This window comes from Marmota flaviventris, chromosome 2 (assembly GCF_047511675.1).
Source record: "Marmota flaviventris isolate mMarFla1 chromosome 2, mMarFla1.hap1, whole genome shotgun sequence".
NCBI lineage: Eukaryota > Metazoa > Chordata > Mammalia > Rodentia > Sciuridae > Marmota > Marmota flaviventris.
The window spans coordinates 50,968,823-50,983,623 of NC_092499.1; the positions used below are offsets into that span (position 1 = coordinate 50,968,823).

The 14,801-nt window shown below is 36.8% G+C and overlaps 1 protein-coding gene across 1 annotated transcript in view; it reads right to left on the bottom strand.

The window, feature by feature from the left end:
• Nucleotides 1-13,146, bottom strand: part of Sec23a (SEC23 homolog A, COPII coat complex component) — a 54,674-nt gene extending 41,528 nt beyond the window's left edge. The window contains exons 1-7 of the mRNA XM_027929812.3: nucleotides 12,986-13,146; nucleotides 7,577-7,818; nucleotides 6,400-6,457; nucleotides 5,950-6,036; nucleotides 4,103-4,339; nucleotides 2,128-2,207; nucleotides 747-891 (exon numbers count right to left, since the gene is read on the bottom strand). Of these exons, the coding sequence (XP_027785613.2) occupies nucleotides 747-891; nucleotides 2,128-2,207; nucleotides 4,103-4,339; nucleotides 5,950-6,036; nucleotides 6,400-6,457; nucleotides 7,577-7,797 (828 nt within the window). The 5' untranslated portion in view covers nucleotides 7,798-7,818; nucleotides 12,986-13,146. The remainder of the gene's footprint in view (nucleotides 1-746; nucleotides 892-2,127; nucleotides 2,208-4,102; nucleotides 4,340-5,949; nucleotides 6,037-6,399; nucleotides 6,458-7,576; nucleotides 7,819-12,985) is intronic.
• Between the last annotated feature and the right edge of the window lie 1,655 nt (nucleotides 13,147-14,801).

A 14,801-nucleotide genomic window follows, 5' to 3' on the forward strand; every position in this document is an offset into this window, starting at 1 on the left:
GCATGGTGACACATGCCTATAATCCCAGTGGCTCAGAAAGTTGACATAGGAGGATCACAAATTCAACTTAGCCAAGCCCTAAGCAACTTAGCAAAACCCTGTCTCAAAATGTAATAAAATAGGTAAACCTAAGTAAAGTGTTTTCCCCAAGTTCTGGGAGCCCCTCTAGCAAATTAATCAAACCTGAAAATGGAGTTGTGAAAACCCCCAATTTACAGCTGGTCAGTCAGAATTACAAGTGACAACTTACTACTTGCAATTGGTATCTGAAATGGGGGAGCAGTCTTGTGAAATCAAGCCCTTAATCCATAAGATGTGATGCTACCTTTAGGTAGACAGTGTCAGAATTAAATTGAATTATGGGCTAGGGTTGTGGCTCAGTGGTAGAGCACTCGCCTTGCACATGCGAGGCCCTGGGTTCAATCCTCAGCACCACATAGATATAAATAAATAAAATAAAGGTATTGTGTGCAACTACAACTAAAAAATAAATATTAAAAAAAAAGAATTAAATTGAATTAAAGAACATCTAGCTGGTGTCCACTGCAGGACTGCTTGATTGATATGTAGGTTAAAACACACACACGCTCCTAAGGTAACAGAAGTATTATTTGTTGATTATTGAGTGACAGAATAAGGAAAAGCACTTTGGTTTGTTTTTGCTTTTTTCCCTATACCCTTGTAATTCCATACTCTCACAGACACACACACATTTACATTCCAAAAAAAAAATTCATCATCACTACCTCAAGTAGTCCTACAGCTATGGAAAGTGCCACTCCCGAGGAACGCAAAGGTCTCTTTCCCTGTGGCACAGGCCAAGGGTCTCGCTGAAGTTCTCCCAGGAGATCTGTGAGATTCATGTCTATTTTCTGAACTGGCTGTAAAAATCTGCCAAAAAAAAATTTTTTTAAGTCATTTGTGTTATTGAGAGTTTAAGAAACTTTCCTAAAAATAGAGAAACCATTACTTTGAAGATACAGTAAACCAACAGTTTTAAAATTTTACCAGGCATCAGAAATTTTTTTTTTACAACAGATTGCTGGGCCCCAGTTCTAAAGTTCATTTCAGTAGGAAGCAGAGGTGAGCCAAAAATTTACATTTCAAACAAGATCCCAGATGCTACTTATGTTAAAGGTCCAGTATAATATAACTGCTATAAACAAAACACTCTACTTCATCAAGATTTCATTTTTCATCTAGTAAGTTTTAAGTTATTGAAATAATTATGAGAAGCAACATCAACTCAATTTTAGTAATATCACTTTATCACTTCCAGGGCTGAGAGCAGTGGCTCACACCTGTAATCCCAGCTGCTTGGGAGGCTGAGACAGAAGGATCCCTAGTTCAAAGCCAGCTAAGCAACTCAATGAGACCCTGTCTCTAAATAAAATACAAAATATGGCTGGGGATGTGGCTCAATGGTCAAGCACCCCTGAGTTCAATCCCTGGTATCCCCCGCTAAAAAAAAAAGTAATATCACATCCAATTATAAAAATTATAAAGTTCAAGAGAAAAAGCTACCTCTAAAGTTGAAAAAAACAAAATAAAAAGTTTTTGAGGTCCTATTTTTGTTGGATTGCCCTCAAACCACAAAAATTATATTTATATGAACTTAAAAATAGAAAATCAACACTATATCAAAACTAAACTCTTTACATTGTAGTGATAAAAAAAATTTCAGTGATATGATTCTGCCTCAATTCTTTAAAAAGTATAATCATGTCAGGCATGGTGGTGCACACCTGTGATCCCAGTAACTCGGGATGAAGGAGGATGACGAATTTGAGGCCAGCCTTAGCAACTTAGAAACACCGTAAGCAACTTAATAAAACTCTATATCAAAATAAAATAAAATAAAAATATAAGTAGTCTAATTAAACCCATTAAATTCCTAAAAATATTTAACAAATATAGTATCGTTGAATGCCTATGTTCAAGTTAAGGATATGAGCTGGGCCGGAAGTATAGCTCAGTGGTAGGTAGAGTGCTTGTCTAGCATGAAAGCATGAGGCCTTAGATTCAACCATTAGTACCACAATGAAAAAAAAAAAAGGCTCAAGGGTATAAGATGCTTAAAATAGCTGCATAAGTTGCAAAATTCTGATTGTCATATTTGATTATTACCTATTGGAAGGAGGTGGCTGCTGTACCTGAGGACCACGTGTTGCTTGGGTGACTGGTACTTTAGAGAGTCCCAGCATCTCCTGTAAAAAGATTATTTGAGTAACATGCACTTAATTCTACAAAAACTTGTCAACTATTTATAATGTGCAAGGTGCTATGCTAGAAAGTAGGTTCAAAAAAATAAAGGGCACAAGCAAGTTCTCTTTCTTGCTTGTGGGCAAGAGTCCAATTCAAGAAAGTTTCAGAAAAACATTAACAGTCCAGTGAAATAATCATCATGAGGAAGCAAAGGACAAGATTTTATGGGAGCAAAGAGAAAGGATATTAACTCAAATACATTATTTCTAATTTAATAGTCAAAATAAATAACATATTCATCCCTTTCAGTAACTATATATTAAATACCTACTATGTACCAGGAATAAAATGGTGAAAAAATGAATAGTCCCTGCATTCTTGGAAATTTAACTCCAAAAAGAGAAAGGAATTAATTCAGTCATCAGGTTTTCAGAATTTCTGATTGCCTGTTATACATTTTTACTACTTCATTGGCACCAAGAATTTTGGATAAAGGAACTCACCCTGTATCTCCATTCTACAGATGAAAAGCACAGAGAGGTTAAAACTTGACCACTTTATCTCCTGTCTCATGGAAACAGATGATCCCCCCCTTCCAAGACATTCTGCTTTCTAAAGAATTCCTGCCATGTCTTCTGAAACCTCACTCTGCTCATCTAATTCTTGCTTGCATTCACTCTCTTCAATGTCTTTCCCTTCTGTGTATACAGTGTCTCTCCTCCTAAAGTAATCATCTTAAACTTGGTTCTTGCTCAAATTCCCGGATTGTCTCCTTCCTTATTTTCAACAACAAACCTCTTAAAACAATAAACTTAGCCTATTGGTGGCACATGCCAGGAATCCCTGAAATGCAGAAAGCTTGAGGCAGGAGGATAACAAGTTCAAGACCAGTCTTAGCAACTTAATGAAACCCAGCCTCAAAATTAAAAAGAAAAAAAAAAAAAAAGGCTGGGATGTGGTACAGCAACAGAATGCCACAGGGTATTCCACCCCTCCTCCCAAAAACAGACTTTTCTTTACTTCCTCAAATCCTATTTATTTATTACTCATTATCCTCCCCATCCAAACCTGCAAGCTCCTCTAGAATGTTTTCAATTAACTTTAGTACCACTATACCAATCTGCCAAGCTTCAGATTAAGAGTCATCCTCAAAAATCTTTTCTTCCTTTCTTTTTCATTTGGGTTAACCTGGATGCCTCCAAAGTTTGACTTCATGTGTGTTGGCTTTATGCCAGGTTTATCTATTATCTTCTAGAGGAAATGTTTTCAAATGGAATTGTACTAGAATCACTTAGAAATTTTTTTCAAAATACATACATGAACAACCCAGTCATCTCCCAATACAAATAAACATTCACTTACTTTTTTATGGGCTATCAAAATCTCTAAGTGAAATGTCTAGAAGCAAAAGCTAGTATTGCTTAAAAAAAAAAGGTGGAGGAGGAGGAAGAGGGAGGGGAAAAAAAGGTAATATTGTGTGATTGCTCTCTCCTAGCCTTCAGCATATCTCTTCTATAAGCCCTTCAAATCTCTAGTAAAATATCTTTGGTTTCACTTTAAATTTTAAAGATACATTTAGGGGCTGGGGATGTGTTTCAAAGGCACAATATTTGCTTAGTATGTGCAAGGGTCTCAGTTTGATCCCTAACACACATGGGATTAAAAAAAAAAAAAAAAAGAATGCAGTTAAAAGTAAAAGATCTTTAATCTGCCTAACAGCAATTTAAGGAACATGAAAGAAAAGTGATGACAACACTAAATTTAAAACTTTTGTTGTAACACATTTATATTAATCATTCATAATTTTTCTTTATTTTTTCAGAAACATATCCAAAAGGCATATATATTACTTACATGAAATAACATTCACAAGTTGAAAACTACCATTCTTACCTACCTGCAGTTGTTTGGCAGATAGATCTTTTGTTCCCCTAAAGACATAACTTTTTGAAATGCCTTCACATCCAAGTTCATGAACCTGCACCATCCTCCCAAAAGTAATAAGTCCAACCAAAGCTGTAGGTGGTAAGAGACTTAATGACATCTGCATGGATTCTTTCAAGGCTTGTAAATCTTCATCTTCCATGCAAGTATCAACCACATAGAGGAATATCAAAGGCATCTGTGGACCACGCTTTTAAAAAAATTTTTGCAGTAGTAAGAAAAATAAGGTTTTTTAAAGGCATTAACACTTCAGCACAAATTTTAAGACATTCGATCAGGGACTAATTAAATAATGCATACAATGGAATCCTAATACATGCATACGATAGAGTTCTATTATAGCCATTACAGAAATGAAACAGGTTATATATGTGTCATGAAGAGCCATCCAAGACACAGCATCAAGGGAAAAATTAAGTTTAAAAACATTCTACATAGTTACTTGGAGGGCACTTTCAATTTCCATTTTATTTCATTACAGGAGGGTTCATTTCTCTTGTTTTTTGCTTTCTATACTACTTTTTAATTGATGCATTATAACTATACATAATAATGGATTCATTATGTCATATTCATACATGCACATAATTTGATCAACTTCATTTCCTAGTACTTTTCCTTACCCTCCCCTCCTCTCTTCCCCAATCCACTTGCTCTACTTTACTGATCTTCCTTCTATCATTATTACTATTATTATTTTAATCAGTACATTATAATTAATCACAAAAGTGGGATTCAGCTGGGCATGGTGGCACATACCCATAATCTCAGCAACTTGGGAGACTAAGATCCTTCTGATCAAAAGTTCAAGGACATATTTAGCAATTTATGGAGGCCCTAAACAACTTAGTGAGACCCTGTCTCAAAACAACAAATAAAAAGGGCTGTGATATAGCTCAGTCGAACCCATCCCTGGGTTCAATTCCTAGTACCAAAAATGACAATAAAAAAGAAAGTCAAGATTGAATGTTTTCTCTCATAGGTGGAAGTTAAAGGGGGAAAAAAAGAGCTAAGAAAGGAATCTCATGAAAACAGAAGGGAGACCAACAGAGTAGAGAAAAGGGATTGAGGAGAAGGAGGGGAGGAAATGGAGAAGTACTGGGAATGAAATCTACCAAATTACACTATGTCCATCACACCCAACTCAACCTTGACTTTCTAAGTCTGGCTTATTTCGCTTATAATAAGTATTTATTACTTTTAAAATAATAAAATAACAAATATAGAGTTTAAAAACAAAGTGAAGTGATTTTTATAAAACAACTATCCAGACTTGAAGTGAATTTTCAGAGACCCAGAAATGAGCCAAGCTAAACAAATTACTGACTGGCTCAAATGAACCATAATTCCATTTTCTTTACAATATTCATATTATCATTTCCACACTTAAACTTATAAATAACTATGTAAAATTGTCCAGAAAGGAAAGAAAAATGATTTTCCAAAGCAAAAATATTTTTATTAATTAGACATGGGGATAAATTAGCAGACTTCAGAGTTATATTGGCCAACTATTTGTAAACTGATGTTCCAATTACAAAACAAGATTGATACTTTATTTTTTATTGTTTTACTCAGCATAGCAAATCACCCCACCCTACCCAGTATCTGACCACCCAACAAATAACTACAATAAAGAAATTACCTTGCTCAAATTGACTCTGACAGCTCTTACCATTGAAATGCCCCATCAACTTAATGTGTGATGATCCCTTTTAAGTTATCTCAAATTAACAATTATCCTAATATAAAACACTGGATATTTAAAATTTTCTTAAATATCTGTTCTTATGTTCTTACCAGAACTACATATTCAATGCTAGAAAACTGAGGTAAAAGTTCAGCAGGCTGATTCAGTTCAGATATCCCAGCATAAGTAGGTGGAAACTATAAAAAGAAATACATAAAAATTTTTAACAAATTATTTGCAAGAAAAATCAATAAAATTTTAAACTCAAAAAATAATTACTTTTTAATCATTTAATTAGTAAAAAAGACATTTCATTACATGAAAGATAACTATTTTATCTTCTTTTTTTTAAAAAAAGATTTTTTTAGATGCTGATGGACCTTTATTTTATTCATTTATTTATATGCGGTGCTGAGGATTGAACTCAGTGCCTCACACATGCTAGGCAAGTGTTCTACCACTGAGCCACAACCCCAGCCCATATTTTATCTTTCTTAAATATTCATTTTTCTATGTGACTAGTATTATAGCATTAACATCTATAACGGGGATTTTCTTACCTGATTCCTTTGATAACAAAAGTTGCAAGCCCAGAGTTTTGCTCGATAATCCACTTGACTGTTTTAAGAAAAGATATATCAGTTCATATTTCAGTTTAATTTTATAAAGATCCTAATTTCAATAAAATTAATTTATCTCTATAACATGAATGCATTCAAATCAATAGTCAAAATGATCTTTAAAAGCTATGTATTTTGGGGGCTGAGGTTGTAGCTCAGTGGTAGAGCACTTTCCTAGAATGTGTGAGGCACTGGGTTCGATCCTCAGCACCACATAAAAATAAATAAACAAAATAAAAGTATTGTGTTCTTCTACAACTAAAAAAATTTTTAAAAATAAAGCTATGTGGGCATGGTGGCGCATGCCTGTAATCCCAGCAGCTTGGAAGGCTGAGGTAGCAGGATTGCAAGTTCAAAGCCAGCCTCAGCAAAAGCAAGGCACTAAGCAACTCAGTGAGACCCTGTCCCAAAATTAAAAATAAAAAAGGTCTGGGGATATAACTCAGAGGTAAAAACACCCTGGAGTCAATCCCCAGTACACACACACAAAAAAAATGTGATTTGGACTCATATGAGATGGGAAGATTCTTAAAAAAATAAATTAATTAAAAAACATAATAAGCAGGGCATGGTGGCACATGCCTGTAACCCCAGCAGCTTGGGAGGCTAAGGCAGGAAGATCGAAAGTTCAGAGCCAGCCTCAGCAAAAAGTGAGGTGGTAAGCAACTCAGTGAGACCCCTGTCTCTAAACAAAATACAAAAATGGGCTAGGGATGTGGCTCAGTGACCAAGTTCCCCTGAGTTTAATCCTAGGTACCCACCTTCCACCCCTAAAAAAGCTATGTATCGTAACATTTTTTTAAAATACCATACTATTCAATTATGACTTTTTCAATGACAAAAGATGCCTTGATATACAGCCAGCATCAGTATCCAGAAAACACTGATAGGCTTTAACAGTTTTTATGGTGATACTTTTATATCTGATATCTTTATATGATTACTCACTACAACTAGAATGATCGTAAAACTTAACAGTTCTTTGGATTTCTTGAACTACTGGAGTCTGAAAAAATTACTATGAACAAAACAAAGACATTTTTACAAAAGTGAACATAAAGAAACTACGTGTTTGAATTGTACTACTACATTAGTTCTGTTAATATATTTTAATTACCATAAAGGATTCAAAACTGCACGGCAAGTAGTCCTACTACACAAAACAGGTTCATATTGAATGGGTGGTAAATCAGGCCTTTCCTTCAGTGGTGTAAAGAGGGCTGCAACTGGAACAACCATTCTTGTAGCTTCCAGTCGACTTGATGGCCAAACATTCCAACTAAATCGAACTCCATCTCGTTCTTCATTTTGTTGGATGAATTCCAAATAGGTTGTCATTGTAAAGCTTGATTGTTATTGCTGTAACAAAATTAAAAATTTTTATCCTTTTATGAAGATTCAAAATAAGTGTGTTTTTCCCACATTCAGCAATATTAACACATTACAAATCATGACCAAATAAAAGTATATATCTCAGTAAAGAATTAACAAGCAACAACAACTACTTATAACAAAATAAGGCTCTACAGACCCTAATGCCCAGTAAGAGATATTTTGTTCTCTTTTTATTCATCCTTTTAAAAACTATGGACAAAAAAAAACACACTGTCTTTACTACTTATTTAAAAGCATATAGAAAAGGAACAAGTTGGAGGGGTGCTAAATCTAAATCCTATGGTTTCTGTATCAGTTTTGTAAGTTATATATTATCACAACAAAAAGACATCAAAATTATAAAATTCTAAAACTCCCATCATTTTTTATCCATAAAATGACAGCTTCCTACTAAACTTTATAAAAGCAAATGTGTTAATAGCACATTAAAAAAAAGATTTTCTAAAACTCGATACTTCTGAATTAGACAGGTAATTTTTATTGTGCAAATCCAGGATATCATGGCACAATAAGCAAAACACTTGTTAAATGGTGTTTCCTACAATTGACAGATCATATAACCTCTTGCTGAAACTTGAGAAAATTTTTAACATTCTAACTTATGGAAGCATTTTACACTCTAATTTAAGATATATTTTTTCAATATAATAATTTAAGTTTATTTCTGGGAGGAAGAGGATGCCACTAGGGAGGATCCAGCATCAGAAGATATCTCCATTTCATTATTCTCTAATTGCCTACCTACTATGCCAGTTTTCTTACCTACACATTAGTTCTATTCTATTTCACGTTAACAAGCTGCACAACAGTTATTCATGCAAAGAAGTTGATAAACTTAAAAAGAGTGCAGAAGGATAAAGAGTCTGAAGTGCTGAGTGGCAGAGATGAAGACAAGTTAAAACAACTGAAGAATTATGATCCTAGGGTATCAGAAGAACCAATATGGATGTTAAAGTTGCCAAGAAAGATGGTGGGACAAGAAATTTATTCTAAAATGAGAGGGAAGGAGACATATAATTTAAATATAAATCTATTAGATATAACAAGATTAATTTTAGAAAATTTTTCAAATAAACTTTGATAATACAAATTACAGAAAGTGAAGCTTAACAACCTAAGTGTTTCAAGCAGCTAAGAACTTTCTTTTTCTCTTAAAAAGAAATAAAATAAGCCAAGCACAGTGGCACATGCCTGTAATCCTAGTGACTTGAAAGGCTGAGGGTGAGAGGACTGTAAATTCAAGGACAAACTGGGAAACTTATCAGACTCTGTCTTAAAGTAAAAAGGCTGGGGATGGGGCCAGGGGATGGGGCCAGGTGCTGCAGCACACACTTGAATTCCAATAGTTTGGGAGGCTGAGGTAGGAGGATCACAAGTTCAAGGCCAGCCTTAGCAAGGCCCTAAGCAACTCAGTAAGACCCTGTCTCTAAATAAAATATTTTTAAAAGGACTGGGGATGTGGTTCAGTGGGTAAAGTGCCCCTGGGTTCAATCCCTGGTACCAATAAAAAAAAAAAAAAACGACTGGGGATATATCTCAGTGGTACAATCCCCAGTCCCACATACATACACACAAATAATAATAAAAATTAAAGAAAAACTGTACTTCCTCCTATCATGCCCAAAAGTTGGGAGACAACTAGAGAATATTATGCTAATCAAAAGAGAGATGGATTTTCAAACATGTATAAAGAGTAAAGAGTAATCCTAAAATAAGATTAAACTATCTTGAAGGTAAATACAGGAAACAGTTTTGAGAGGATGGTTTTGAGTTTTCACGGAAATGTGGCTATTGAAAGACAATGATAAAACAAAGATCTGGGATACTGAGATGGGAATTAGAAGATGCTTCTAACAATAAGCACATAAGAGAAAAACAACCCCCTCCAGGAGAAATCCAGTTTTAATAACATCTTCCATGTTACAAATGTATTCACGTACATTTGTTAATTTGCATTCTAGGACTATACAATCCTTGCATTATTTTTATAAAACATGGAAGCAAATGATGTTATCTGTTTATTACTTAATTATGCCTATAATTTAAAACAAATCTCCAAAAAGCATTAAAATAACTAAAACACCCCAGACACCAATCATGGTCGTTTCTCTGAAACACAAAACATGAAAAAATGGTTTTTGTTTTTCCAGTACTCTGAATTGAAACCAGGGCTTAACATATTCTAGGTAAGCACTCTTCCACTGAGCTAAATCCCCAACCCCCCAAAACTGCTTTGAGTGACTACTCTCTCAGTTCTCTCAAGGATAGTACATAACTAGTACTTCAGACATTTTCTTTTTTTGATACTGGGGATTGAACTCAGGGGCACTCATCCACTGAGCCACATTTCCAGCCCTATTTTGTATTTTATTTAGAGACAGGGTCTCACTGAGTTGCTTAGCGACTCACCATTGCTGAGGTGGCTTTGAACTCTGATCCTCCTGTCTCAGCCTCCTGACCCACTGGGATTACAGGTGTGTGCCACTGCGCCCAGCCAGACATTTTCTTAAAAATGTAAAAATGATCTGGGGACAGTGGCATATGCTTATTTGCAATCCCTCCAATTAGGAAGGTTGAGGCAGGAAGATCACATGTTCAAGACCAACATGGACAACATAACAATATCCTGGATCAAAATAAAAATTTTAAAAAGGGCTGGGGATGTAGCTCATTGGTAGAGCACTTGCATTCACAAAGTCCTCTGTTCAGTCCCTAGTACTAAAAAAAAAAGAAGAAAAAGACAAAATGAGCTTGAGGCTTTATTTCATGGAAAACAACATGACAATATTTGGGGTTTTTTTTGTTTTTTTGGTTTTTTTAATTTTTTTTTTTTTAGTTGTAGGTGGATACAATATCTTTATTTTTATTTATTTATTTTTATGTGGTGCTGAGGATTGAACCCAGGACCTCATGAGTGCAAGGCAAGCACTCTACCACTGAGCTACAATCTCAGCCCAACAATATTTGTTGCCAATGATAAAACTTGAGCTTGCAAACAAATATTAAAATTTTTTAAATGTATATCCATATCAGAAGTTTGAGAGCTTCCTAAGACATGAAAAAAAAATCTGATAAGACCAGCAATCATATTAAAGTAACTTTCTTTGGCATTGTATAATAAAACATTTCAACATTTAGAAGATATATATTACTTCCAATGGTCAGTCCTCCTAAATGGTCAATTCATGATATTACAATATTGTACATGGTAGATGACTCATTCAAAGTGAAAGTTAAACCAATGGGTTTTAAGAATTAAAAAAAAAAAAATCACTTCTAAGGTTTCAGATTCTGTACTGGAATTAACCTTTAATTTCTTAACTAAAACTATTGAGTTTTCATGTAGTCTCAAAGAAGAATACACATAATTATCTGAAAACATTATTAAGGTATCTCTTCTTCTAACTACCTATATGAAGCTAGATTTCCTTCATACAACTCAACCAAAACATCTCAACAGACTGCAGAAGTATATATGAAAACCTAGCTGCCTTTTATTAAGTCAGTTGTTTTTCTTTGGATTCTCAATAAAGTTTAAGAGTACAAAGGGGTTCTCAGCACCACTGTCTTAGGACTACTATGTAACATCACTGAGAAAGATCTAAGAGTTTTAGCAGGAAGACATTCACATACAGGCTATAAGCAGGTTTAAGTTTCTGTAACAGGTAAGAGGCTGGATTATAACTTCACAGCATTACTTTTTTTATTAAAACATATTAAATAACATCTGAGTGATATCTGAGCACAAACCCTCTTCTTTCTCACATTTTTTTCTCTTAATCTCGCATCTAAGATTCTTTGTTTGCTAAATTACATCCATTATATTTCTTAGATTCTCACTTCACAGCAAAGTTTGAAGTTCCACCTGTTTTTTCTTAATTGGTCAAATTATATAGTCATCCACCACACCTCCCTCAAAAGGAGGAACTGCTCAATCTTAAAAATCACTAATTTGAGGGACTGGAGTTGTGGCTCAGTGGTAGAGCACTTGCCTGGCCTGTGTGAGGCCTTGGGTTCCATCCTCAGCACCACATATAAACACATAAATAAAATAAAAGACCCATTTACAACTAAAAAAAAAAAAAATTTTAAATCACTAATTTGAGTACAAAAGTCCTTTTACAAACTAGCTTTCCACAAAATGGCATTATTTGTCAAGCACTCTATCCCATAAATATTAACATATTTACATAAAAACATAAAACCAAATAAAATCATTCACACACTATATTATAATGAATTGATTAAAAATGGATGAACTTCTGAAATGATGTTAATTATACTCCTGGAGAAAAACAGAAGGCTTAAACATTTGGGTTTACATCTATATAAAACTTCATCTATGTAAAACTTCTTTAACCAAATTAGCTAATTACCCATGGCTTTGGGGGACCGGGTGGGTAGGTGTTAAGGAAGTTCATGAAAGAACATGAACTGAACATCTCGCAGCAGTGATTATTTGTAGATTTACCAAGACTTCTTAACAGTGACTTTTCCTTTCCCACCCGAACGGAAAGACAAAACTGGCAGCTTGGAAGCCCAACGGTATAGGACGGTCCGGTCCGGTCTGAAAACTGAACTCTATTAGTAATCAAGGCCCAAGGCATTAGCTTTACCTGGCACTTTTCTCCTAAACCTATTTAACAACAAGGCCGATTTACAGGTGATAAAGTCACCTCGGTTCAAAGTCTAGGGCACATCAGATCAGCAAGCAATGAACCGAAGGGCCCCAGAGCCCGCAAGCGTGGCGCTGGGGTAGGGAAGGCGGGTCGCCCAGGAAGTGGGGGTGGGTGCTGGGCCAGATACTCGAACTGCCACTCTAAACGCGACTCCCCGCTTCCCACCTAATCCAGGGAAGCTGGGTGAGCGGGCCGGGTCGCCAGGCCCCAGGAGAATGAAGCAGACGGCGGTGGGTGAGGATGACAGGTTCAGGGATCAGCGCTTCCCCTCTCGCACTCGGCCGCAGCCTCCGGCGCGCCTCGCCGGACGCGGGGCACCCAGGAAACAGAGCCGGGACCATCCCGAGACCCCCGCCCGCAGGCCAGCCGCCACCCCCTGGCTCCGGCTTCCCGCTAAGCTCCCGCGGATCCCCGGGGACCTGAGGGGAGGGGGCCTTGAAGTCGGTCCTTACCACACTACCCCTCCTACGAGATCCGCGCTTGTCGCAGCCTTGTCCTGGCAAAGTCAGTCCCCTCCACCCGGCAGGACCAACCGTGGCACTACAATCAGGGCCGGCGCCGCCCCGCCCCCGACCTCCTGGAGGACCTCGGCCCCGCCAACATGGCTGGTGCCGCCTCTGCCACGTCAAGGGGGCGGCGGAGTAGTCAGGGAAGGGGCGGGGTGGAGGGGCGGGGCTAAAAGGCGTCAGTGAGCCAGTACCGAGCAGAAGGGTCCCGGCGACACGGACCTGGGAGCTAAAGGTTAAAATGATGTGCGGCTGGGAACCCGACGAGAAGGGATGAATGGGAGAGGGGACCGGAAAGGAGCCTTAGGGGCGGGTCGACCAGAACAACCCTGGCAAGGGAGCAAGGGAGTAGGGCGGGCAAGTAGAGCGCCCTTTCCCTCTCGGGGAGCCGCGGCATGCCCACTCCCTGCAGGTCGCAGGAAGGGTGGATAACTGTACTAGGCACTCCAGACACCTCGGCGACAGAAATGAAGACGTCCTTTAGAGCATCCTCTCCTCTAGGACCTGATTGATTCTGAAAACCAGAAACCACACATCTGGAAAAAAAAAAAAAAGTGAAAAGTTCCTTCTTTACTTGATGCAACAAATATTTACTGAACATCTATGTGCAGCGCACCAGTTGAGATGCTGATAATATGATGTAAGCAAAATAAGCCTAAATCCCTGATCTGGCAGAATTTACACACTATGTATCTCTCTTTTCCTCCTAGTTCTGCCACCTATCTCCACCTACCCCATAGCCTCAAACACACACACACACACACACACACACACACACACACACAATACAATCTTTGGCTGATTATTCTTGATAAGTTTGCTACTTTTTTTTTTTTCAAAAAAAAATGCTGAAAAAAATGAGACAGAAAAGGTTGGGAAAACATTCAATTTGGTGGTCTCAGGCACACCTCATCTTTCCATGAGGGCCTGCTCATGAAATTAGTTCCAGATATGATTACAATAAAATTCTACAAAGCTCAGACCTCTCAGCATTTTATTGACTAGAAAAATAGAAATCAAAGTTCTTTAATTCTTATAATCATGAGAAATAACATCAAACAGAGCTGGATGGGCTGGGGATGTGGCTCAAGTGGTAGTGCACTCACCTGCCATGCGTGCAGCCCGGGTTCGATCCTCAGCACCACATACAAACAAAGATGTTGTGTCCGCCGAAAACTGAAAAATAAATATTAAAAAATTCTCTCTCTCTCTCTCTCTCTCTCTCTCTCTCTCTCTCTCTCTCTCTCTCTTTAAAAAAAAAAAACAGATCTTTAAAAAAAAAAAACAGAGTTGGGAATATAACTCAGTAGTAGAATGCTTGCCTAGCAAGTGTGAAGACATGAATTTAATCCCAGTAATAGAGTGAGGGGATAGAACCAAATATAATGTATATGTTAAGAGTGTTTTAGAAAATGGGAAAGGATACATTTGCTTAACAAATTTTAATACAAGCCTAAAAAGGAATGAAATCAAAAGCCAAAATTCAGTTTAAGCCTGCAAATAAAGTGGATTCAGAGTACCAATTTAAGAATGATTCTTGACTGAATACAACATGTAAATAACAATGGGCAATGTCATAAGGTTGAAATAAGGGTGTTCACCCAAAAAAATAAGATCCAAGAATGAATAGGGTAAATAGATATGCATCTGGGTCTACTCAGCCTATTATATCAAAAATCATTAACAGGACACTTCATAAACTACAAAAATTTACTTCTCATAGTCTGGAGGTTGAGAAATCCAAGATCAAAATACAAGATAA